The sequence below is a fragment of the Aulonocara stuartgranti genome (assembly GCF_965226115.1).
Source record: "Aulonocara stuartgranti genome assembly, chromosome: 17".
NCBI lineage: Eukaryota > Metazoa > Chordata > Actinopteri > Cichliformes > Cichlidae > Aulonocara > Aulonocara stuartgranti.
The window spans coordinates 20,847,328-20,873,162 of record NC_138953.1 but is presented as its reverse complement, the minus strand read 5'-3'; the positions used below and the strand labels follow the sequence as shown (position 1 = coordinate 20,873,162).

At 39.9% G+C, this 25,835-nt stretch overlaps 2 protein-coding genes and 1 long non-coding RNA gene across 4 annotated transcripts; 2 read left to right on the top strand and 1 right to left on the bottom strand.

Moving 5' to 3' along the window:
- Nucleotides 1-455: 455 nt before the first annotated feature.
- LOC309692621 (tetraspanin-8-like) lies at nucleotides 456-15,463 on the bottom strand. Of its 2 annotated transcripts, none has more exons than XM_082511286.1 (9): nucleotides 15,443-15,463; nucleotides 14,171-14,278; nucleotides 5,324-5,386; nucleotides 4,671-4,790; nucleotides 4,245-4,319; nucleotides 4,072-4,167; nucleotides 2,314-2,451; nucleotides 2,071-2,154; nucleotides 456-1,672 (listed from the first exon to the last, which is right to left on the bottom strand). In XM_082511286.1, the coding sequence occupies exons 2-9, from the start codon at nucleotides 14,225-14,227 to the stop codon at nucleotides 1,598-1,600; spliced, it is 708 nt and encodes a 235-aa protein (XP_082367412.1). In that variant the 5' UTR covers nucleotides 14,228-14,278; nucleotides 15,443-15,463; the 3' UTR covers nucleotides 456-1,597. The 2 variants fall into 2 exon arrangements, with proteins under 2 accessions (XP_082367412.1, XP_082367411.1); XM_082511285.1 differs by having other exon boundaries at nucleotides 15,358-15,445.
- Nucleotides 10,672-12,669, top strand: LOC309691833. The gene is made up of 3 exons (XR_014272132.1): nucleotides 10,672-10,983; nucleotides 11,183-11,270; nucleotides 11,963-12,669. It is a non-coding gene; the product is annotated as an uncharacterized lncRNA (long non-coding RNA).
- A 1,369-nt stretch (nucleotides 15,464-16,832) lies between the features above and the next one.
- Nucleotides 16,833-23,802, top strand: LOC309692620 (putative E3 ubiquitin-protein ligase TRIML1). Its single transcript, XM_082511284.1, has 4 exons — nucleotides 16,833-16,958; nucleotides 19,475-19,727; nucleotides 20,334-20,616; nucleotides 20,745-23,802. Exons 3-4 carry the CDS (start codon nucleotides 20,343-20,345, stop codon nucleotides 21,806-21,808), a joined length of 1,338 nt encoding a protein of 445 aa, XP_082367410.1. The 5' UTR covers nucleotides 16,833-16,958; nucleotides 19,475-19,727; nucleotides 20,334-20,342; the 3' UTR covers nucleotides 21,809-23,802.
- Nucleotides 23,803-25,835: the final 2,033 nt, after the last annotated feature.

Below are 25,835 nucleotides of genomic sequence, written 5' to 3'. Positions count from 1 at the left end.
TCTGATAGTTGATTAGAGTGAGTAAAAGTAAAAACACATTAGGAAGGTTTCTGTTCCTTGCAATTATAATGAGAAGGAAGTGAAGGAAGGAAATGTGAGCAGTGTGCGGAAACAGGCCACTTCCTGTCACAGTAAAATGTTCTGCATTTCTTGAATACAATTAAAGCAAATCAGCTGGTACTACCATAAAACTCAAACTCATGACAAAAATAAAAAATAAAACAAAAAACAAACAAACTTACCTTTGGTTAGATTGTATATGGCCCATGAGAAGAACATTTATCTTCAATCTGAATTTCCCTTCTTGATTTGTTTAAATTGTTATTTATTTTAAATTGTGTTTGACAGGTGATATAGTGATTAAAACCACTTTAAACAGCATCAGGAACAAAGCAGATTCATCCAGGCAAACACTGAGCATCCTCAGGCCTGAGGACATTAATCTTTGGTTTAAAAAAAAAAAAAAAAAAAAAAACACATTTTTTTTTGACGTTCATGCTTCCATGGGAAAACAAAACAAAAACTTGTAAATTCTCGGGATTCAGTTTTTCTTAATAATTATGGGATACGTGAAAGTTTTATTTAGTTGGCTGAATTTATTTTTGTTTTGTTTTTTTAAACGTCTTTCCTAAAATGGACTACAAAATAAATGAAGCAAATTAAGCAAATGTTGGAACACTTGAGAAGCTTGACATTTGATATAAAAACAAACAAGACACCCCCCGCGCAAAAAAAAAAAAAAAAAAAACCAAACCTAAATCCCACCATGCCTTATTACCCAGTGAAAGTTTTTTAACAGGAGAAAGAAGAAACAACTTTTATATCAATAATAACCATGATTGAGTGCGAGATTTACTGAGAGTGTTATGTTAGAACAATTTCAACTTCCTGAGGATTGTCTTTGCAATAATTTTCAAAAAACAAAAAAACAAAAAAACAAAAACAAACAAACACACACAAAAGAATATAAATAATATGGAAGCCAGTTACAACCAGAAATATGATTATAAAAAAAACAGACAAAAACTAAAATGAAAAATCCAGACTATACACTTACCTTAAAAAAAATAAAATAAACCATATAAACCAGATTGACATTTTCAAAAGTTAAAAAAAAAAAAAAAAAAAAGGAAACGTGACAAACAAGCAAAAAGTCACTTTTAAGGGAACATGAGAAACTAATTTTTATTTTGTGCACCAACTTGGCTATTGACTAAATATTTTTGGCTTAAATTGGCTTCCGTACATCGTCAAATACACAATCAAATCATAACCAACATACTCATAACAGTTAAAGGTTTGGGAAATTCTAAATCAACACCAGTTAATTATATTACAGTTATTTACTTTGCATTTACTGGGTAATTTCTAAAGCTGCCCGCTTCTCAGACACAAACTATTTTATCATTTCAGGTAACATAATGCCTTTTACACAAAATACAGATTATATAGAGTGTATTTTTTGGTAACCATTGGGACTCCATACTAGTGTATAAGAGGCTTTAATCTCAGTGCGCTTCTTCACAGTGAAAGCACAGGATGAGTTAGATTAGCAGAGGATATATTGTGGTTACATTTGGGCAGAGATGATGGTGCCTCAGGCGTTGGTGGTAGGTCCGTCCTTCTTGCTGATCTGACAGTAGAGAGCCATGGAGAAAGCCAAGCCGAAAATCTGCAGGAACAACAAATGACTCATTATTAAAACTTTAATAAAATAAGACAAAAGAAAATATAAAAATGGTAATTGTTAATCTTTGGGTCTCTTCCACATGGCGGGTCTTTTGCCCCATCCCCTTCCCCCTCACCCCCAGCTGGTCGCAGCAGACAGCTGGCGCTCCCTAAACCTGGTTCTACAAGAGGAATCAGGCACCCCCAGGCAACTGTTTTTGTGATTTGGCGCTATATAAATAAAATTGACTTAATGCCAATTAATTAATTAATCTGCTTTTTGCATGTTCTACAATTTTTCTATCAAGAGAAAAAAAAAACTTAAAAATTAGAGTATGACTTTTTATCGAGTGAACTCAAATGTCCCCTGAAGTGATGTGGTGACTGTATGTGTCAGCTCACCAGCAGGACGGCGATGCCGAAGGCAATTCCCAGCACTATCACCATATTCTCCTTCATCAGGTTGACGATTCGGGTGGAGCAGGGCTGCAGGGTGAGAGCAGAGCAGCGTGGGTTATTATGGTTCATTTAACTGTGTCTCAGCGATGAGAGTAAAGTAAGAGTGTGGATTTCTTGTTCAGATATAAAGTGAAATCAGATTCCTGCTGGGATGCTCAATCCAGTGTTCAGCAGTCACAGCCTTACCGTGCTGTAGTAACCTTCTGAGCCACACTCAGCACCGGGGACAGGGGTGGGACTTTTGGTGACGTTGCAGCGACAGGATTCTGGGAATGGATCTGGAGACCAGTCTGTCTTTCCGTTCACAAGACCACAACACTTGAGCTGGGAAGAAAATACAAATAGGATTGGAACTAGTGTAATAGTTCTAGTAAAGCCCTTATTGCTGTTCAGCCTGTCACAATACAGAGGCTTTCCAAAAGTATTTGGCCCCCTTGATCTTTTCCACATTTTGTCACATTACAGCCACAAACAAGAATCAATTTTATTGGAATTCCACGTGAAAGACCAACACAAAGTGGTGTACACGTGAGAAGTGGAACAAAAATCATACATGAGTCCAAACATTTTTTACAAATAAATAACTGAAAAGTGGGGTGTGCGTAATTATTCAGCCCCCTGAGTCAATACTAGAACCACCTTTTGCTGCAATTACAGCTGCCAGTCTTTTAGGGTATGTCTCTACCAGCTTTGCACATGTAGAGACTGAAATCTTTGCCCATTCTTCTTTGCAAAACAGCTCCAGCTCAGTCAAGATTAGATGGACAGCGTTTGTGAACAGCAGTTTTCAGATCTTGCCACAGATTCTCGATTGGATTTAGATCTGAACTTTGACTGGGCCATTCTAACACATGGATATGTTTTGTTTTAAACCATTCCATTGTTGCCCTGGCTTTATGTTTAGGGTCAGTCTCAAGTCTTTTGCAGACTCCAAGAGGTTTTCTCCCAAGATTGCCCTTTTTTTGGCTCCATCCATCTTCCCATCAACTCTGACCAGCTTCCCTGTCCCTGCTGAAGAGAAGCACCCCCAGAGCATGATGCTGCCACCACCATATATGACAGTGGGGATGGTGTGTTCAGAGTGATGTGCAGTGTTAGTTTTCTGCCACACATAGCGTTTTGCATTTTGGCCAAAACGTTCCATTTTGGTCTCATCTGACCAGAGCACCTTCTTCCACATGTTTGCCGTGTCCCCACATGGCTTGTGGTAAACTGCAAACGGGACTTCTTATGGTTTTCTGTTAACAATGGCTTTCTTCTTGCCACTCTTCCATAAAGGCCAACTTTGTGCAGTGCACGACTAATAGTTGTCCTATGGACAGATTCCCCCATCTGAGCTGTAGATCTCTGCAGCTCATCCAGAGTCACCATGGGCCTCTTGGCTGCATTTCTGATCAGCGCGCTCCTTGTTCGGCCTGTGAGTTTAGGTGGACGGCCTTGTCTTGGTAGGTTTACAGTTGTGCCATACTCCTTCCATTTCTGAATGATCACTTGAATAGTGCTCCGTGGGATGTTCAAGACCTCATAGAGATGCCTCAGGGTTGGGAAACTGACATTTGTCACCATGTATTTACATTGCATCATACCACTGACAGACTTGCAGGCAGTTGAATGCACAGTGCCCTCTGGTGGATGTGTGCAGTATGCACAGTCAATCTCATGACGTGTAGATCTGTATTCAGGCGCAGTTCATCTTAAATTTGATGTCCCAGCATTTTAGTTTATTCCCCCTGGTCATGTGTGAGCAGCAGGCAACTGGTTATTCATTTTTGGGTTACATGTTGGGCTTCAGGAAATGTAAATACAATGAGATACCCTGTATAATACCAGCACATTCAAATACCACAAGTGTGTTTCAAGATTTAGGTTAACTCGTGTATCTGATTGACTGCGTCTAGGAAAGTCTTTCTGTATTACTGAAGAAAAACTGTGTGTGTTAGTTACATCTTTCTGCAGATTCTTCAGGTCACTTTTCACCGTGTCAGGTTGTTTTGCAAGTGGCAACATATCTTTCAACTGCTTGTTCACCCAGTCTTCCATCTGCAAACAGAAACGCAACTTGACGTTTGAGCCTCATCAAAAATAAAATTAAGTAGTCACATAGTCGCTATTTTTACCTTATTCTGGCTCACAGCTCCTGCGATGCCTGCTGCCACCAGGAGGATGAAGATGATGAGAAGGAAGATGAAGAACTGAGGGAACACACATGATATAGATCAACAATTTTTGTAAGACTTGCTGAGGCGAAAAGTTAAGCAAAATGTGTGTTCTGTCCACCTAAAGTTCACACATCTTTTTAATCGACAAAAACATTTGTGTCATAGTAACAAACCAACATATTTCAGTTTTTTAATCTTACAACTTAGCTGAAATAACTTCAACATAGATAGAAACCCACCAGCAGTTGGCAAAAGTTTCAGTTACTGAACATCAGGTATGTGTGTCGGTACAATCCCTCAGTGTAGGTTTCATTAACTAAGTAATGTGTTTTGCTTCGCCTCCCTCCAAAAACATTCCCAAAATAATCAAAATGTGATGCTCACCAGCAGCAACATGCAGCGGCTCTCTCTGTAGGCTCCACAGCAGCCCAGGAAGCCGAGAACCATGATGATCGTGCCGATGGCAATCATCAGGTTGACTGCAGGGAAGTACTGATCGGTGATCTGTGGACAGATGAGGTGGAAGTCAAAGGCAAAGTCAAAGGTTGATCTAAAGTTTTAAAAGCACCTATATGTGTTAGAGAGGATGTTGAAGTTTGTCTTTATGGAATAGTTTACGTGTGATCAGAGAAAATGTGATGAATGTCTGAGTGACAGATGGAAAAATACACAAGGATAAAGTCAATGTGAAGTGAGTGCACGTTTCAGATGACTGGTCCTGGTTGCTGACCATGAGAGTAGCTCTGATGCGATACATAAAGCTCTGAAGGCAAAGCTGGAATCACAGTAAGTTTTATTTACCACATATTCTCCCTGAAGAATGAAACAAAGTCACCTTTTGAGTGTTACCACAGATGATATAAACACAGTAAAGACTTATTCTTGTATGAGAGGTCCACACATCATCTGGAATCCATTGAAGAGACCCACTGTCACACCACTATACTACACCATCGCCTGCACAAAGCCTTAGAACATGCACTTCTGTGCTCATCTATGCAATACTGCAGTCTCTTTAAAGTCCATCACTGGCTCACCTGGTTTCCACCCTTGCTGACTCTCAGGTAGATGGAGACGGCTAGGATGAGGCAACCGCTCAGCTGGAGGGAGAAGAAGATGGAGATTAACCGAATGAGCCAATTTTACAGAATCTGGCGACATCTGGTGGTGAAACTCTGCAGCAGCGCAATAACAAAATAGACATTGTGACATTTAACAAGCACTTCAATCCTCCCTGGAGGAAAAAGCTCTAAAACTTACCTTTAACATCCAAGTCAGGGGAAAGAAAAGTTTTCAGAATTTGTAATGCATGGCAATATTTCCAGGTATATACACATGATAATATTTAACATGGGGCAGACAATTACCAGCAGGAATAAAATGGACACATCTACTCAAAGGTGACTTTCTTGTAAATACAAGATTGTTTGTGTAGTGTTGCTGAAATTGCTTATTTTGGTGCAAATGACGAAAAAAAAATTTTTTTTTTTTTATATCTACCTTTTAATGTTTTAATTTTGATTTTCTGATTCTGCCATTATCAATGTCCTCCAGTAATGAGAGTCAAAGCTATGCAGCAGCATCACATTTAGACATGACACAGCACTGCCTAATCATGTTAAAGTAAAAATTACAACATTGTCCTTTATTTTCATCAATCATACTGATTAGAATAAGATTAATACATTTGATAAAAATCATAAGAGAACACTTACAGAAGGAATAGAGGGACAGAGTCCAAATAAATAAAAATCAATAAATGGTTTGACTAGGGTTACCAAAACATCTACCAGTTACCATAAGATCCTTTGTCACATCCAGCTTACTTTGAGCTGCCGCCCCCCCCCAAATAAATAAATAAATCTGACACTTCTCATGTTTCCAGAGTTTTTTATGTGAGGTCCTGATCACATGTGCATAAGTAAGCAGAGATTGTCACAGCTGTGAACCAAATTAAGCCACATCTGTCTGGTTAGTTTGATAACGTTCGCCGCCAACCACATATTTCTAACTGAAGAACAGGGAGATGGGACTGAGCAAAAAGGAATGAAAAAACCCTTTTACACTCCAACAAAAGGGGTGTGTGTGTGTGTGTGTGTGTGTGTGTGTGTGTGTGTGTATTTTTTTTTTTTTTTCCAGGATGCAACACCTCAAACTGCACCTGAGATAACAGCTAGTAGTGTTATCTCCCTGGTACTGATCTGTGTGGACTGTGTCTAGGATTTAGGCGGCTGGAACAAACATTGCTCAAATATCTCTAAAAGTAAAACCCTGGTTAACTTTAAAAAGGTCACAATTAGTGATTTAAAGTTACAGTCAGCTCTTTCCCTGTGCACGTGTTCTGGGTCAGTTCCTCGAAAACATGCCCAGCTGGGGGAAAGTAGATTTCCGTGATTAAAAAGGTCACAGATATACAGCAGGGTCAGGTTCCTAGTCAATCACAGGAATGTTAAGCAGCAGCATAGCATTGACTTCCTAGATCGTCTGTTTCCTATAGTACATTTTGTACACTGAAAAACACATTGAGGTTGTTTTCTCCTTGTGGCTACAATTAGATTTAAAAGACAAAAGATGGACTTTCAGATGAAGTCGGAGGGACGTGCTCATTTCTAAGAACAAAGTCATTAAAAGGTCATAACGGCAGGAAGGACACACACTTCAAGTTCTTTATGGGGAAACCTTTTCTGCACAAACATTTTCTATACTGAAAAGTGTTTGAGCATTTAAAATATTCTCATATTCCCACTCATAAAGCATTTTAGCTGTAACCCCTGCATATTGACACACAAAGTCATTTAATTCACTTAAAAAGTAAAACTGGTGATTAGAAGCAGTGAAAGCTTGAGAAGGTTTACAGTTTTGTCATATTTGGGCTGCTGCTTTCCCCTTTTAAAATCATTTTGTTTGAAAATCTGTGACGGGAGAAGTCTTGACCAAGTGCACAGAGGAAAGCTGTACAGATCATTATGAGATTAACAAAAATGACAAACTCATAACATATGCAGAATTAAAACAAGTCGGAGCTCCTCCTCCTCCTGTGTCATTTCCCGTGCTTTCAATCGTCCTCGATATCACACACAAACAAGTCGTAGACATCTTTTGGGCAGATGACAGCAAAGTGACGTTCAGTCTGGTTTAACAACAAACAAAACCCTGCTGATGGCGATACTGCCCGAGGTGAAACATAACAAAACTCAGTTTTTGGACTCTACATTTGCTGTTGAGACATCTGCCCTCATGTAGTAAAGAACGAATAGAGGCCAAAAACACAGACGTGTCCCACCTGCAGAGTCAGACATTTGGTTCTGGGTCTCACAACTTCCAGGAGAGTGTGTGCAAATCAGTACCGATAACTGGGAACCGTCCTTTGTCAGGTGAGTGGGCGTGCAGCACAGGAGTGTTTCACCTGCTTTATCAGTGGAACAACACACCCAAACAAAGTCATTGTTTTCTTTGGGAGGCGTTGGCGACGGTTGCAGGGGATCATCACAGCACATACACGCAAGGAGACTTTCTGTTAGGAGAAAACCTGCAGAGCAACATGCTATCAGAGACGAACCCGCCCCAGGGAGCAGCGGAAATAAAGGCCGAAGCCTATATGAACTATAAACTACGTCAGGAATTCATCCCAACTTATTCTTTCTCACATTTACCACACGATTTCCTCAGGGATTAATAAAGTACTCAGATTCTGATTTAAAACCTTTTTAACCACAACCCACAGAGGCAGACACGTGGGGCCCTCTTAGCTCTGTTAATGTAATGGGAAACCACTGAAGTCTGTTCACGTGTTGTTGTCGTCACACAGTTTTGTCCTTTTTATGAGTAATTTCACGACATGCACAACTTAACCTTTAAGTGCCTTTCAAGGGTAACGTTGCCTGTTAATTATTTACCATTACTCCACCACAACGGGAAAAACCCAACAAAGATTAAGATTAGAGATCCCAGTGACAGGGCGCATGCACACAGGTTAATCTTGACCTCAGACTATTAGTGCTGAATATTATAGAAAAAACAAATACAAACGTCGGTATCATATCAAATTGATACGTGCTGGATCTATGTACTGACATTTTTGTCACTGAAGAAAAACGAGTCAAACATATTCTAGACAAACAAGATCCACCTAGAGTAATTATGTTACGCAGAAAGGTGAGAGGAATTTGGAAGTCCGCAAATCAGAAGTTGTTTCTCATAAAAGCATGACAAAATGTCAACGCGTGGGAGGAAGAGAAGAGAGACATGTGAACACATTTCTCAATGTCAAAGACAAGAAGAATAAACCATGTGGAGCAACTCATCAGTAAAAACATGACAGACTTCTACACTTTAGATTTAGTCTACAGTAATCGTTTGGTATTTAATCGACTCCGACTAAAAGAATTTAGATGGTTAAATCAGGAGTAAAACCAGTGAGTACGTCATGATTGGGCATGTTCCCAAAAGCAAGGAATGAGGGTGGTTAATTCCTTAGCACTGATTCACAGTTGGAGACTCATCGTCATTTCACAACACACACACACTGCAGTGTGGCTACTAGTAACCACAGAGCTTTGCAATGCCATGTGACCACCGAAACTGTAAACGCCTCCCTCAGTGAGGTCTCCGAGACACTGCTTCAAGTGGACTGTCAAGTCATATCCGATGGTATCCCACCCAAACTTCCAGTTATTTAAGTTTTTTTATTATTATTATTATTATTATTATTCAGGAAATAATGAAGCTCTTCACATAAACAAGGAAGCAACATTTTAAAATGACACAGTACAGTTCCTCTTTTTTACTTGTTCAAACATCCCAACAAAAGGTGACACTTGGACTGATTTGTACAAATGTTGTCTCTGAACTCAATTAAATTAAATTCAGAAAGTGCTCACAGAGAATCAGCTGGATTGGTGGCAAGGATAATAGAGGAAGGACACAAAACAGGCCTCACAGACACAGAACCCAGGGGAGAGCCAGCTGTGTGGCCGTTTTGCATTTGGATCTTCCTCTAGTTCGTCTCTGTGGTCATTCAGGATGTTCTAAATCTCATCATCATCATCTAATCATTTTTTTTACCTTATTCAATCTATAAGATGGAAAAAAAAAAAAACCCAAAGGAGAGTGGTCACCCATTTTGTGGTACCATATCTGTGCCTCACTTCACCATTATCCACGGCTGGCTTATTAGATTTCCTTTGAAATATTCAGTTCTAGCAGCAGGTTTACTGACAGCTGCTTTAATAATAATGTATACAAGCGTCCTCTTTGTTATGAAAAATACATAAAACATTGATAAAGCTCAACACTAATGCCACTCGGCTCTGTGCCTCTGGTCGGTGCTGAGTGCTGCAGTAATGCTTCCTGAGGGCTGGTCTGCAGTGGTTTCTGTGGCTGAGTGCTGTACAGAAAGACCTTAAAAGTTCCTTGAAGGACAAGGCGGAGTCGTGTTTGAGCAGATAGGTGGTGAAAGAGGATCTTTCTTTGATGTTTCTCAGCAGAGCACAATATGAAAACCAGCATTAAACGAGCGCCACAGAAAATAAGAGGCCTGCTCAACCCTCGCCACCATCATTAGGTAAACACATCACGTCCGCTGAGTGGCTGTAATTAAGTTGGGATCGATTTGACTTCAGTTCTGGGAATCTGAGAGAAGACCTGAAAATAACCACAGCAGGCTGCAGGAGGAAACCTTTCAAACAGGACGCACTGCTTGATGAGGATTACAAAATGCCAGAAGCTACATGCATGAGTTTATGACCGAATAACATTTAAACCTGCGAGCAAACACACACACACACACACACACACACACACACACACACACACACACACACACACACACGAGATGAACATGATAACATGCTTCTGCTTGTTCTGACTGGCTGTGCTCCAAAGACAATGACGTATCCGACTCGTCAGGCTGTAACGACAGAAATGACTTCATAACTGGGCCACTCGGCCAGACCAACACGTTCTTACTCCTTACGCGTAATATTTTACGCTAGGTGACAAATCGCCAACATTTTACGCTTTCGGATACCCAACACGTTCCTAAATGACGAGATTGTAAAAATGAGAAAACACAAGAACCGCTTGGACTCAATCTACACATGTTCGTTCATTTTCTTAAAAACGCTTTGGAAAACACAATTTTATGTCATTTCTGTGCTGGTTAAGGTTAAGAATAGGGCTGGAACATGTATTACCACGGGACTGTCCTTCCACTGGATTTCACCCCCAACCCGACGCGTACCATAAGAACGCGGAAGATAACCTTTGCGTTCCTCAGGAACACCGCGGGACGCAACAAAACCTCGGTATGGTACGCCCCGGGAGTGAGAACGGGCTGGCCAGACGGATATAAGTGCAGATCATGTACAGCATATGAAGCAGGGGCGGAGCGGGGGGGTGGCTTACGGGGCTTAAGCCCGGGTTGTTTTGTCAGAAGCCCGGGGTATTTTGGAGTGTAATTTTTTCATAGTTAGATGCCTGGCTGACAACTGTATAAAACAAAAAGTACACACAATATTCGAAGCACATAGTGCACACTGTGGGAATTTACGACTGTGCGTGAATCCCCCCCTGATATTGGTATGATCCAAGCTCAGGCACTAAGCGACTGAGCGAGGGGGCGGGGCAGCTGCTGCCCGTGAGTGCGCTGTTGGAGAGACGGAGCCAGCCATACTAAGGAGAGCTTAAGTTTGACAAGGTACCAAAGCAAATCATTCGTACCGTACAAATAATGTAAATATGACGGTGTATCACGAAAGATTGATATGAAACTGATCACTTGACCAATATTACGTTACTTGCTCTTCAAGTGAATCAACAAATGGCGAAATGAAAATCCGAACAAATGCTATTTTTTTTATAGTCTTAGCTTACGTGTGTTTATTTCATATTTTCAGTTCTTACCCTCCCCGACTAAATCGGTTTCAGTTATGTACTGAAATATAAGAATGGACATTAGAGGGTTCTTTCAAAGAAAAAACTCAGGTAAATGTTATTTTATATATTATGCTTTGTATGTTGTTCAGTATATTTCTATGCAAAACAAGAGGGATTTCAGTACACAGCAGGATATTCACATTTGTAACCAGATATTTACACTTTAGGGAGAAAACATAAAACATTTTTACTGTACAACATCAATTTAGATTAAACTTTTGTTTTAGATAAATATTGAAATATATTTTGAATTAGTTAAATGTCAGAATAAAGAGAGACAGAGCTGTCTATATTTTATCACTTTCATCAAATTTAGGAGTACATGTACACTAAGTTTATTGTTAAATAATAAGAAAACTCCAGACGATTCCATTCTGAGCTGAAGAAGCTTCTGATAGGTTAGTAGAGTCCATGTGAGTAAACTGGTGGCACAGCTGTGGATGCAAATAAGGCAAAACACAGAGCCTGTTTCTGTGACATGGGAACATCAAGAGATGTCAACAAAACACCAGGAAAAGAACTGTGGAGCTCCATAAGTGTGGCTCAATTTTGAATACAATTTGGTGCCATTTGCAATTAAGAAATACAGATAGTTTCTCTCTTTACTCTCAAAGTTAACAAATATGTTTTTATATTTATCAATCTAAAAAAATAAACATTTAGTCTGATTTGATGTTACAATTAAAAAAGTGTTTTTATCTGAAGAGTTTGTAAATATCTGTATATTTGATGATTGTCAGCACAAAGAGGGAGAGAGAGGAACAGAGAGGGAGGGAGAGAGAGGGAGATGGAGAATGAGGACAGAACAGAGATGAACAAGAGCAGGTGAGACACACATGTTAGTCAAATGGTTGTTTACCAAAAGTATAACTGTATCATAGGTCCTCATGTATCTAGTACCTAGTGTTTCTTTTTAGGTTTGCTATTTTTCAAATTCTATATTTATTAAGTTATGCAGCTTGTTTGCACAACAAGGCCAAAATAATTATATAAACTTTTCTCAATCTAAATATTGTACTTTGGTAAAATTAAAAAAATAAATATAGTGCAGGTCTATGATGATTTTTAGTGCTACTATCATCTAGTTCTGATTCTGGTTCTGTCTTGGTTAAGTCCTCAGTAGTCCTGCTTTTGAACTGTTGTAGTCCTGTTTTAATTCCGGATCAGTTCTGGGTCTGGTTGAATTGGGGTTTAGTCCCTGTGTCTTGATACAGCCCTGACTTTGTTCTGCCTCGCTGCTTAATTAAAAAACTAGTTTAAGGTGTCCTGCACATGTGATAAATATTTTTCCCTATATGAAGTCATTCTTTTTTGAACAAAAGTCAAAACAGAGCCAATTAATCTTTCAGTCATTTCTACCCCCCCAAAAAAAAAAAAAAAAAAAAAAATCCCACATGCATACTACCCTTTAGGGCTAAGCCCCGGGTGTTTCAAATGTCTGGCTCCGCCTCTGATATGAAGCCAGCTTTATGAGCAGTGTTCATCATCTTACACCATAATCTAAAAACCCACAGATTTCACTGAAACTACGGTCTGCTGACACACCTGAAGTGACTCAGAAGACAATAAGACTTGCAGTCATTTATTTCACACAGTTTAATCTGCCTGATCTTCAAACTGACGATAAAATTAAATTGTCAACAGCCTTGGCTTTCATTGTCAAACAAAGACCAGTTTAAAAAATAAAAACATGGCTTAGCCATTGAAGTCACTGAAGAAGTTTTTTAGATCTGGATTCTCTCTGAAGGCCACCAGGTGGTGACAGCTGTGGTTTCAAAAAGACTTCGAGGCCTGAAAACGTTTATAGGAAACCTGAGTTTTTGACCAGACTTCTGTGAACAGTTTACTGCTGGGTTTATCTGCATGGTGATGCTGAAGAAAAAGTCTGTTTTGTAAATCTTGATCACGTCATGGTTGAAAAATTATGGTTATTTGTGCTGTTCTCATTGACTAACAGCACAATTCGCTTGTTGGGGAAAAACTTCACAATTACATGTGAAGTCAGACTAAGATTTACGTTTCCAGCACACCAGCGTTTGTAGTTTTGGCTCTGACGGGGAAAACAAACTCTTGCCTTGCACAAATACGTGCTCTTAAAGTCTTTAAAGTTTTTAGTGGGAGCGGCAACTCAAATACTTCAGCTCCAAAGCTGATAAAGGCCTTCCATTGTTCCGCCTACAAAAAAAAGAGATAATGTATGTTTCCTGCCACCACCAGGTTGGTGTTGAGCAACAACAAAAATTACTCAGTCAAGCTACATGTTGGGCTCCTAGCAGCACAGAATCTGTGGGATGGAGCAAACATTGCTTAGAAAATATGCAAACAGTGCTTTTTAGAAAGACTTCAGTGAACCTCCAAAGACCTACACACAGCGATGTTTAAAAACAAACAAAAAAACAAAAACATCCAGGGAGCGCCATCATGCTGAATTGCTCAACTCAGGGGCGGAGGGGACAGCCATGCCCAGAAACTGAACAAATACCTGTTTGTGAAGCCAGAAAAATCTGATACAACCAGTTTTACTCAATTGATGGAAAGACAGAGGGAGGTCAGGACACACAAAGAATGCAGAAAAGGGAAAGACTGGGGGTTAAAGAGACCAAATTTAAGAAAAATCTTAATCAAGTTAGAAAAAGTAGAAATATATTGGAAATAAATAAATAGATAAATAATAACTTTAGTATTGAAAGTTGCATCACAGCTTCCTAAACCAGCATGCCACACCTACTGTGCCAGTTGTCAAACTGATTTAGGGACGAGGCCCAAATTAAACAAACTGAATGCTTCAAACACAAATCAAATAAAACCGGCAGGTTTGCAAACTTTTAAATCAGACTCAGTTGAAATCTGTTGAACAGCCTCAAAAACTCAGACGCCACCTGCAAACACCTGCCCAATCCATCACCTGTGAATAAACTGTAAGAACTCAAGTTGTCTTAAATACTCACCCAAAAAAGAAGGTTGAAGAAGAAGAGAAGGTATTTGATACACTTGTTAACAGCCATGGTTTTTCCCTCGATTCACGTCGACCGCCTGCTTCGGAGGACTCGAGCTTCCTGCACAGTGAACACACAGTCTGTCAGATCAGTAAACACACGAGCCTGCTCTACTGTTTCCACCCATTCAGGGTGTGTCCCTCACTGCACCCTCCTCCTCCTGCTTCCACATCTCCTCTCTCTTTTCCTCTTTTTTTTTTTTTTTTTATATTTTCATTTTCCCTGCAGGATTCCCTCGTTTTTTCCCCCACCAGTTTACTATAATCAGATAAAATTAAGATCAACATATGGAAAGAGCTCATGTTTAAACTCACTGCTCGGCTGAGACGAGAATCTGAATGATACTTCAACAACTAGGATAAAGGAGGATAAACAAACTGTTTCACTTCATCCGTAAGTTCTGACTTCTGATAAGTCAACTGCTGTTGTATGGATAGATGTGTTCAAACATTCACATCCATCTGTATCAGTTTTATACTTGTAAAGCAGCATCCGATGATCTGAATGATCTTCTGCCCGACATCAGCAAAACCAGCAATATAAATCTGACTTTACCCAAGAAGAAGCCACTAAGCCAAAATTCCAGCAAGATTAATGGGATTAGTTTAAGCATGAGAAGGTTCTTTAGTCTTAAATAACCTGTAACAAAAGCCAGAAAATCCTGATTAGGTGGCTTTCAGTTGCAGGGATAATACAGTGGGTGTTTCTGATTCCAGCTGCAGAACTTTTTTTTTCTTTTTAGGTGGGTGGGTAAGGAAAGCGACAACCTAGCTTCTCTGGAGTTTCCACATTTTACCAAGCTTAGAGGCTGCTTGGTACATTTTCACTCAAACATAAACTCCTGAACCCTCACAAAGTCATTTCCCCATCAGCGGAGCCTGGTTTCAGGGTAAAATCAGATCACCAAACCACAATTTAGACCCCGGTTCTTTTATACATAGTTGAAGACACCAGGCCACCACACTGAAAAGTAAACTTATTTCAGGTTCTTGTTTCATTTGTTTGTGTGCCCGAATTTGTGCATAGTGTTCCTCCTGGTTCCTCTATCACACATCTGACAATAAATGAGAACAAAGCAGCGAGCTGCAAATTACACCTCAGTGTAAACCAGCAGATGGCAGATTAATCATTCACATTACCTTCTGTTTCCGTTCTGTCATTTATTCACTCACTCACTCAGGCCTCTCCCAGGTACACTCTATTCCCCAGGCTTTCACTCCTCACCTGTTCCCAGTTTCCCAATCAGTGCACCTGCCTCCTTGTACCCAATTACCCCTCCAGGATTTCTCCAGTCACTGTTGGATTTTCTGTTCTACCCTAGTGAGTCTTTCCCTCTGGTTTTGACCTAACACCCACACACAGAGGTACAACTTATTTTCTCACTCATCTCAGAATCAGCCACCTTATGTGTCAGTAGATTATTACACATATTATCATCACAACTATTTTAACCTTTTAGTGTAATTTAAAAAGTCCAAATCATTCCCAGCTCACCTTTAATTTTCAGCACCTGTTTGGGCTTTTACCAAACATCAGGTTAAGTTAAAAGTAGAATGAAAACAAAAAAATGGAGACTTGGGATAAAACCGCCTCATGGTCACTGTTTCAGCAGTTAGAGAGGTGAGGCTGACATGGTTTGAACATGTGTTGAAGAGGGATAGTAGATATACTTGGCAAAGGATGATGAGGATGAAGCTGTCAGGCAGGAGGAAAAAAGGAAGACCCCAGAAGAGGTTCATGCAGAGGGTAAGATTCTGGCAACAGGGTGAGATGGAGGCAGATGATCCGCGGTAGTGACCCGCGGATCATCCCCTAAAGGAAGCAGTGGAAAATGGAAGAAAACGATAAACTAATGGCCTCTTAGACTGGTATTAATTTCCAGCAGACAGTGTAAAAATTAACTAACTACAATCACTTTCACTTTATATTACTATAATATAAACTACTATAACTATACATACTGAAAAAAAAACCCACAAAAATAAAGAATTTCCTCAATATATGCAAACAGATACTTTGCATATATTTGTATATACTGTTGGTGTTAGAATGAAAACACCAACAGTCGAAACATATTTAAAGTTTTTATCAAACCAGCTGATTCCTTTAGAAGAAGGGCATTCAATGTGTAGTGAATCATTAGCCTATTTTAATCTTATAGAGTATGAATGAATTAAATAAAAACTAAACATAGTTGTTGAGAAGTTCTGTCAGTAAAATGTGCTTTTAAGTCGCCATCTAACGGCAGCTGTATGAAAATACAGCAGAGTGAGTGCACACCTGTGTAACTCCAGCTTCCCCTTCACTGTCTGTGAGCTCACAGATACCCTCACACCTGTGTCTGGTCATTGTTTCTGAAGGTTCTGAGTATCAGGGGCTGATCTAGAAGGGTGGCATGGGGTAAGTGCCACCCCAAAATGATCTCTTACCATCCCAAGTGCCACCCTAGTTTTGCATATAACAGTGTTGTTTATTAAAATAAGATAGCATTAACACTTTGAGCGTAGTTACAGTTAACAGTGAATATAAATGCTAAAACTGAATATATTGCATAGTGTAACCCCCCTCCACCATTAACAAATGGTTCAGCCCATCGCGCAGACCGGTTTTTTTTTTTTCTTCTTTTTTTCCAGTAGTAAGCAATGCTCATGATTGTGCCAGAGCACATTCTGAACAACACCATGGGGATTTCAGAGTTCGCACAGGTGGTTGGATGTTACACTCTGGAAATGGAATGAAGGTGAGTGTTATTAACCCTCTGTGGTCCACGGACACGCTGCACCTCCAAATCACATGACTGATGTAAGCTGACGCAGCAACAAGCTGCAGCCACGTTGACTCGGTTTTTCAGCTCATAGTGAAAGTTCGGACTTCAAAGTATACACCGGTTTTTAAATTTTAATTACAGGCCAGTAATTAAAGTTATGGAGTTATGAAGTTATGTTAAATATATATAAGCCATGCTTTTTTTCTAAACACGGTTTTGTGTGTGTGTGTGTGTGTGTGTGTGTGTGTGTGTGTGTGTGTGTGTGTGTGTGTGTTTATTTAAAGCGTTTTCTAAAGACGGCTCGAAAACAGTAAAGAAAAGAAAAAAAGGCACTTCTTTCCTATCGGTGGAAAAATGTACCATGTCGACCAAATTTTTTTTAAAGTCATGTAGGATTTGGTTGTTTCGGAAGAGGGAGGGGAGAGTTTTGGGAGTGACAGTAAAGGAGAGAGCCAGAGTGAGCGAGTGAGAGAGAGACAGTTTTTAGATGTGGGAGATTTGTGACGTTTAGTGTGAAGTTAGTATAGTTAGTCTGTCGTGTAGTCGTTGTTTTGTTTTGTGTGTCAGTGAGGGGACTAACGAATGTCCCCTGAGGGAATGTCACAAAAGCACACATTTTTAGATAAATAGTTGTATATTTTTACAAAATGTGTGCATAAGTTTTCAAAATGTACAATTTATATTTGCATTTCAAGTTATAAAAATAACTGACTCAACATGTCTGGGTTTTTTTTTTTTACAGTAGAAAAATACTACCAGGATTTTAAATTTCCTGTGTGATTTCAGATCAGTAATACTAAGTATTTCAATGAAAAAACAACTAAATTTGGTGTGATAAGTCGTGAGGTTGAGCTGCAAAGAATGAAACCAAATAAGGCAAGGGGAAAAAATAAAATGAAAACAATTTGAGGGTGAAATACAAATGTAAAATCAAGTCGCCTCAACAATGGCCAGTTATATTTTGGACCTCAGTGGGTTAATCCAACAAATCATGAAAAATTAAGTGTAAATTTTTGTTCGTGACAGTGCAGATTTCTGACATTTTGTGTAATTTAAGTATGTAACAATTTGATTTTTTTCTAACAAAAAACAGTGAAACTGAAGTTGAACTTGTGTTTGTAAATGAACCGCCCCATGTTGTGTAGCTTTCTGGATTTTATACTTATTGGTCTACATATTTATTTATCATACAGGCTACACAGTACATAAAATCAAAACTCACATTTTTTATGTAACTAAAGTGTTTAATTATGTGGGCTACAGAAAATAATTGAATTAGACTATATTTTTAGAAAAAACGTGTATACTTACTGCATTTGAATCATTTTAACTATAAGTAAACACCTACATATGTGTTTGGGGAAAAAAAGGCTTTGATTTTGCCACCCTAAGAAAATTTCTCTAGATCCACCCCTGCTGAGGATTCTTTTAAAATAAAAAAAATTACACGAGGGTTTGAGCTGTTACTAAGAAGGCATCAATGCTAAAACAAAAGACGTCAGTTTAGACTTGAATTAAAAGAATAGATGCTCATACAGGAGGAGATTGATATCCAAGTGTCAGGAACTGGAGTGAGAAGTGTCATTCAAAGAGAGCCACACAGTACAGAACAAGCCTGGCAGATGTAGGATGCAAAAAAAATTTAAAGACCCTGGAAAGAAAACAAGTGAGAGACATCTAAAGACTTCAGAGTAACTGCCCAGACACTCGTGAAGGAGTTGGCTAATGAAAACAATCACTCAGACTCTGCACAGGAATTAACTGTGAGGTCGCAGACCAAGAAAAACTCCACTTTTGCAGAAGAGACTAAAGTGTGTTAAGGGCAACCTGGAGACAGATTATTCATGCTAGAAGTGAGTACGTTACTCAGATGAGCTCAAACTGGAGCTCTTTGGTCACAGAAACGCAGCTTATGTTGTTTTTAAAGAGAAAAGCGAGAGAAGTACAACCCGAAGTAGAGCGTCCCAACATTGAACCACGCTGGTGGGAATACTGTGAACGTTACTGGCTGACCTCCACAAAGCCCTCACTCCCACTGAAAATGTGTGAGGTGAACTGAAGACCAAGGTCTGTACCAGAAGGCCATTGAATCTGAAGGAACTGGAGAGATTCACGGGACATGTGCGATGTGTTTCTGTGTGTAAAGAAAATAATGTGAGCATTTAAAATAAAACTGGGGTGTTTGAAAAATCCTTGAACCGCTCTGGATCAGCTCTCCACTTCTTTGCCTTCTCGAGTCTCTGAGTCGTTGCTGGTTTTTCTCTGCCAGTTTTGTTTTTCCCATCATTTATTCAGCAATGGTCTTCTGAACCCTCTATCCACCCTGACCTTCTCCCTTTTGCTGAAGGTCCGTCTAACTATTCTTCAAAGTTTGGCTGGAGATTATATACGTTGTCAAAAGAACTGGGGGTCATTTTAAGCTTTATTCTTTAATGAAATATTAAATGTTTCATTCTTTGTCTTCTCACTGAGTGTTTTCTTATTTTTAGGAAATATCTGCTGGTTCCCCATGTGCTCACATGCTGTCCTTCCTGTTCCTGCACTCTTATAGTGCAGTCTGGTCTGCCCGTACACGTCTTACACGTGGGGTGTAACAACCTGAGTTACCGTTTAAATGAAGCGCAGCTCATAGGACGGTCCGGAGTGATGTCATACTGACATTTTTCAGGCTGTGAATGTGACGTGTAAGAAGCAGGGAAGGAAAGCAAGCTGTGGTGACTTTCTCTGGGCACGTTGGAAGTGGTAAGAAGACTTAAATATTTAATGTAATGATTCATTTCAGTGGAGCATTAAAGAAAAATGTAAGGAACTGTAACATAATCTGGATTCTCTGAGACTCAGCATGTCAGGACTCGTCTCACAGAGCCCGACACAGATGATTGTCTTCTTTTCTTTAGAAGAAAACACCCAAACTTTTGCTCATTTACCTGATTTATACAGCAATTTTTCCTACATTTAGTGGAAATTTCAATCAAATTAGTCCATGCATGGATGTAAATGTTCACTCGTGTGGAGTGAACAAAAACACACACAGCAGCACAGTGACTGACCCCTAAAACGAGAAAAGGACTAAAAACACTGAGTTTGCATCCGGTGATCTGGTGTCACTGCTGCGTTTGTTAAGAATCCAGAAGGCTATCAACACTGCAAAAGCTAAACTTAGGACATAATCAAAGCAAACTGAATCATTTTAGGTCTTAACTGCACTTTAATATTGCTCTAATATTTATTTAAAGTATGCGAGCAGACAAATTCACAAGAAGAAGCTTTTATCACAGCAGCGTAATGCTCATATTCATACAAGAATAACACAAACATCCCATCTATTTCTGCTTTTTGGTTTATCAGGAAGCCACAATGACGTCTACTAAAGAAGCTCTTTTGCGCACTCTTGAGCATCTGACAGCTGAACAGTTCAAGAAATTTAAGTGGTTCCTGAAGGAGGGGGATATGGAAAACGGTTTTCCAGCCATCCCAGAGGCCCGACTGGAAGGAGCGGACAGGTTGGATACGATCGATCTGATGGTGCAAAATTACCGCTGTCCAGGAGCTGTGCAAAACACCATGAAGATCTTAAGGAAGATAAACAGAAATGATCTGGTTCAGGATTTGTCAAACCAGTCAAATGAAGGTAAAAATATGAAGAGCTGAAAAATAAAGGTTCACATTAGTTGCATGAATGATTGCATTTAATACAGCTCGAGAAAAATCCTCAATAAAAAAGTTGTTTACAGCTTTTCCTGTTTTGGCTTGTTTTAGACCACAAGATCTCTGCAGCGCTTCCACGTGATGATGAGACAAGGAGGGCCAAACTGAGGGAGATGAAAGCCCAAATTGATCTGAGGATCAAGGAGAAGCAGATGAAGATCTGTGAAGTCAGACGCACAGCAGAGCTCAGCAGGAAGTCTGCAGAGCGACAGACCTCAGACAGCAGGAGGGCGTTTGAAGCGCTGGTGGCCTCTGTCCAGAGCAGTCTGGATAAAATCATTGGAGAGATCGATGAAAAGCAGAAAATGACACAGAAACAGGCTGAAGGATTAATCCAGCAGCTAGAGCAGGAAATCTCTGAGCTGACCAAGAGGAGCGCAGAGGTGGAGCAGCTTACCAAAGACCAACGTGACTTCCTGCCAAGCTTCTCGTTCACAAATGAGATGCTGACAGAAGCCAGGTTCCCCCAGCCATCTTACAAAGAAACTGTGACTCAGCTGAAGGAAAAACTCAGCAAAGACATGGAGATGTTTCTCGCTGTGACTGAGCTGAACAGGCTCCGGCAGTTTGCAGTGGATGTGACACTGGATCCAGACACAGCACATCCCAACCTCATCCTGTCTGAGGACGGGAAGCAAGTTCGCTGTGGTGACATAACACAAACTCTCCCAAACAACCCAGAAAGATTTGACCGTGTTATTAATGTTGTGGGAAATCAGAGCTTCTCTTCAGAAAGCTTTTACTATGAAGTTCAGGTTAAGGAGAAAACCTCCTGGGATTTAGGTGTCGTTAAAGAGTCAATAAATAGGAAGGGATCAATGCATGTGAGCCCCAAGAACGGCTTCTGGATAATATGTTTAAGGGCAGGAGAGTACAAAGCCTCACGTGTCCATCTCAGTGTGGACTCTCAGCCAAAGAAAGTGGGAGTGTTTGTGGATTATGAGAATCATTCGGTCTCTTTTTATAATGCTGAATCCGCACAACTCATTCATTGCTACACTGACTGCTCCTTCAAAGAGAAACTCCGCCCTTTCTTCAGCCCCGGGACTCTTCATGGTGGCCAAAACTCCACTCCGCTCATCATCTGTCCTGTCTACGGCAACTGTCAGATCTGATCAATCATCCTTACAACTGCGTGAGACTCGTCATAGAGTCGTCAGCTTCTCCACCTTTATTTATTTATCACCCCTAAGTGGACATCTGAAAACAAAAGGTCCAGATGACTGTGACAGACTTATCACACCAAACCCTCAGCCAACATTTGAGTGGTTCACTGTTAACCCGATGGGAGTGTTCAGGGGTTAATATAGTTTGTAGTATTCAGAGGGTCCAGTGTGGCCCTCTGAATAGCACAAAAATGTAATCAACCCTTCACCGACCCCATGTCACACAGCAGCATCAGGATTGGGTCTCCAGTCGTTAAACAGATGGTGTCATATGGGGCTGTTTGAATTGTTTATTTTATCATCAGTTTTACAGCCTTCAAACTTAGATTTGTGTGTTGTTAGTTGTGATCTTGTGGAAGGTGTCACAGAAGGGCCACAGTTTTACGCTCAGTACAGTGTTCCCTGACAGATTTATTCTCGGCATTCAGTTACATGGTTGAACAGGTAACTTTGGCCTGAGCTTATTTAAGACCATGCCGGTGACCACTGCACATGAGGTTCGGTGTCATATTTTACTCTAAAAGTTCAGGGTTTGGTCTAAACTCTAGAGAAGAAAAACCTTCCCGCACAATCAGAGAGAGACTGGTTTTCAGCCTTCAGGGTCTTATTTAACACACAGACAGTCATTTTTCAAACATCTCCTCCCTCCAGCAGATCATGTTTTACTTGCATGTCGAGTGGGGGGATCCAAACTGCGACGGCAACCATTCTAACTTTGCATGCAGCTAGCAGGAGAAAAACTCATTCAAATGCAGGTGTGGTTTTTCTACATTTAGACTCTGTGGTCTCACAAAGGCGCGTCTTTCACCATCCGCGATCTCATACTTTCTAATGCCCTCTTTTTGCAAAATGGAGCAGACATGGTTTCAATTTTCCCACTGATAGTATCAAAGAATATAGACAGTGTAGTGCCTTTAAAATGGCACTACACTAGTTTAAATACATTATTACAGGAAATATCATGACTGTCCAGTTCATCCATAACATTTTTCTTCAGTGTCACCTTCTTGTTCCTCATGCTTATTCTGATGGTGTTTCATAGAGACATTTTTCCTAGTCCACTGTGCAATGCCACCACTCACTTAGTGCTTACTTTCATTTTTCTTTCTGTGTTTGAGCAGGGATGTCAGACTCCTTTTGTCATAAGCTACTTTGATGTTAAGTGAATCAGACCAGTGAAACTGACCTTTCTGTCAGTGTAACTACACAGTTACACCAACACATCTTAATATAAGGCAAAGAAGTGCCGTTTTAACTGTACACCTCAGTTTTTCTGCATGATAAAGAAATATTGCTGTTGGGTCATTCCATCTTCTGCTCGACAGGAGCAACAGAAAAAAATCCTAAAATCTGAACGACCGTGGTCTAAAAAAAGACACACATATTTAACAAAATCATTCTGAAATCACATGAAAGTGGGTTGATGGATGACAAAAAGGTTTCTGAAGTTTCTCTGTGGTCATTATATACGGTAAAACTTTGGATGATAATATTTTTTTGTTCAAATCAGAGATGGTCAAACATAAAATTTTAAAAAGTTTGCTGATTTAAGATGGAATAAATAAATTTGTAAATTTACAGAAGATCTGGCAGCTCATTGTCCAGACTCTCCTATAATTTCAAAAGTGAAGATTTTGTTAAAATTCTGATTTTTAATTTTTTAAATACAGATTTTTCTCTGATAAATGCTAAAAAAAAATCAACAACAGCAGTGTTCTGTCATTTCATTTGGAGTACAAATGGCAGTGGGTGAGGTCTTTATCAGTAGGAAAAGCTGTGACCAGTAAAAGTTTAATCTGGCCCCCGGGCCTTATTTTTGACACACCTGGTGTAAATGATTTGTTTTCAAACATTTTTTTTCTTCTTCTTCAAGAAAGCCATCTTTACTGTTTACTAGAAAAGATCCACACTGAATTTTACTTTAATAAAGATGGATAATGTCATCAGTCTTTTTTTATGTCCCACATTAGCACATTGCTGCAGTTTCCCTTCGTATTTGAGTCCCTTTGTATTTCATTTTCATTTCAGTGACTGCGTTGATATGTTACCTGTATGCAAACTTCCTAAAGTAATAAAGACACGATGGGCAGCTGATTACAAAATAACTTAATCACCAGGACACATAAAACTGTACAGTAATAACAAAAACTACCTGCTTTGAGCTGGAGCAATAGATGATTCAATCAACAGGAACCAGCTGTGCTAACGAGCCTCTGTGCTGCACTTCCTGATGTAATGTTTCAGTAAACTGAGTAGCACTAAAATCAGAAAACACCAACCAGAGGATAGAGCGTGGTTTCATCATTAGATGCCGGAGCAGTACTGTTGGGTCTTGTGTATTGCAGTTAACCGCCATGACTTACTGACACGTTTTCATGAAAACACCCTGCAGTCCTTGACATCGGCCATTACTGGCCCACCAGCCCTGTGTGAGCTGAAGTGAAGCTCATTAGAAAGTTTAACACATCTGAGACTTTATCTCCAAACTGACATTCAAGTCTCTGGTTTGTGTTTCAAACTGCAGACTTCAATCCTTTTAGTCATTCAGCAGGGCTGCGTTTGCATTTTTGATTAAATCTGTTCTTACAGGACTCTGCAGTGCTGTGGAAAACTGAGTCCACAGTCAATGATTCAGTAGCTGTAGCAGTAACTACCTGCAGAAACTGTTTCCCTTTGTGACTCGTCTCACATCACTGTGAAGGAATTTTGGACCTCTTGTTCACAGCATTGCTCGAGGGTCCTGCAGCATTTCAGTCATTCTGTTGGAGATCAGCTGCTTTGCTTGGGGTTGTTCACCTGCTGCATGACCCAGTTTGAGTCAAGCTTCAACTGTTGAGCAGATGACTCACATTTTTGGTATTCAGTGCTGTGCAAAAGTCTTGAGCCACCCCTCATCTCTTGATAATTTGTGTCCGAGGAGCCAGACTTTCTACTGATTCCTTAAAGTGGTTTCGAGCAGTAGTTCTTCAGCTTTTTGAAGGTCTTTCAAAGCTTCTTTTGTCAGACATTAGCTGCCTTTCCAGTCCTTACACTGGACCATTTTAGAAGAATTATTTATTTTTGTTTGTTTAAGCCGCTTCACTCTGACCTGAGGTTCGCTGAATTATATATGAACTGGACTGAAAATCAGTGGCAGTAGGTCTGATGGAGTCATGAAAACATATTTGAAATTTTTGACTCACATTATTGTCAGTATGTATGGAGGAGGCCAGGAGGGAGGTCCAACAGTGAGTGTCTGCAGCCATGTGTTAAACATGGCGGAGGCTCTGCCATGACTTCTGGTACATCTTTCGCCACCTTACAATGAAGCGATTGCAGCCATTCCCCAACTGTGTGAATGGTACTCATAGCCATTGATCAGTAGTCTTTGATTAATGGACTTGTGCTACATCCATATGGACAGAATCAACCTTTTGGGATTTTCTTGTAAACTTTAACTAATGTGAAAATTAAATTACAAACTATTTCTTTCAAACACTCTGAAGGAAATGACACGTGATGAGCTGAAGACGTTCTAGTAGTTCTGAAGCAGGACGACACCGATGAAAATTTCTCAAAAAGAGCTGAGATGATTTTAAAGCTGATTTTAAATCTAAAGTTTTTATTCGAGCCTATAAAAGCTGAAGGTTTTTCACATTTCTGCTTGTCAAGAAGGAATCACGCAGCCCTTAGATAGAAGACAACACCAAACTTTTTAAGCTTATTAATAAACACACACAATGATTTAGTGCAGATGTTAAGATAGAACTTTATTAATCCCTCGGGTGGGCTCCTCTGGGAAATTCGATTGTTACGTTCCCCTAAAAGGGTCCAGGCGATGAAGGGGAAGTAACAAAAAGTGTCCGGGTCAGAAAAAGGAGACAGAGGCAAACTGGTTAAAGAGTTTTATTAAAGTTTCTATCAAATACTAACTAAAAGAGACGGTCAAGCCGCTATCACCATTTAAAGAAACAAAACAAAACTCAGGCGTTGGTCA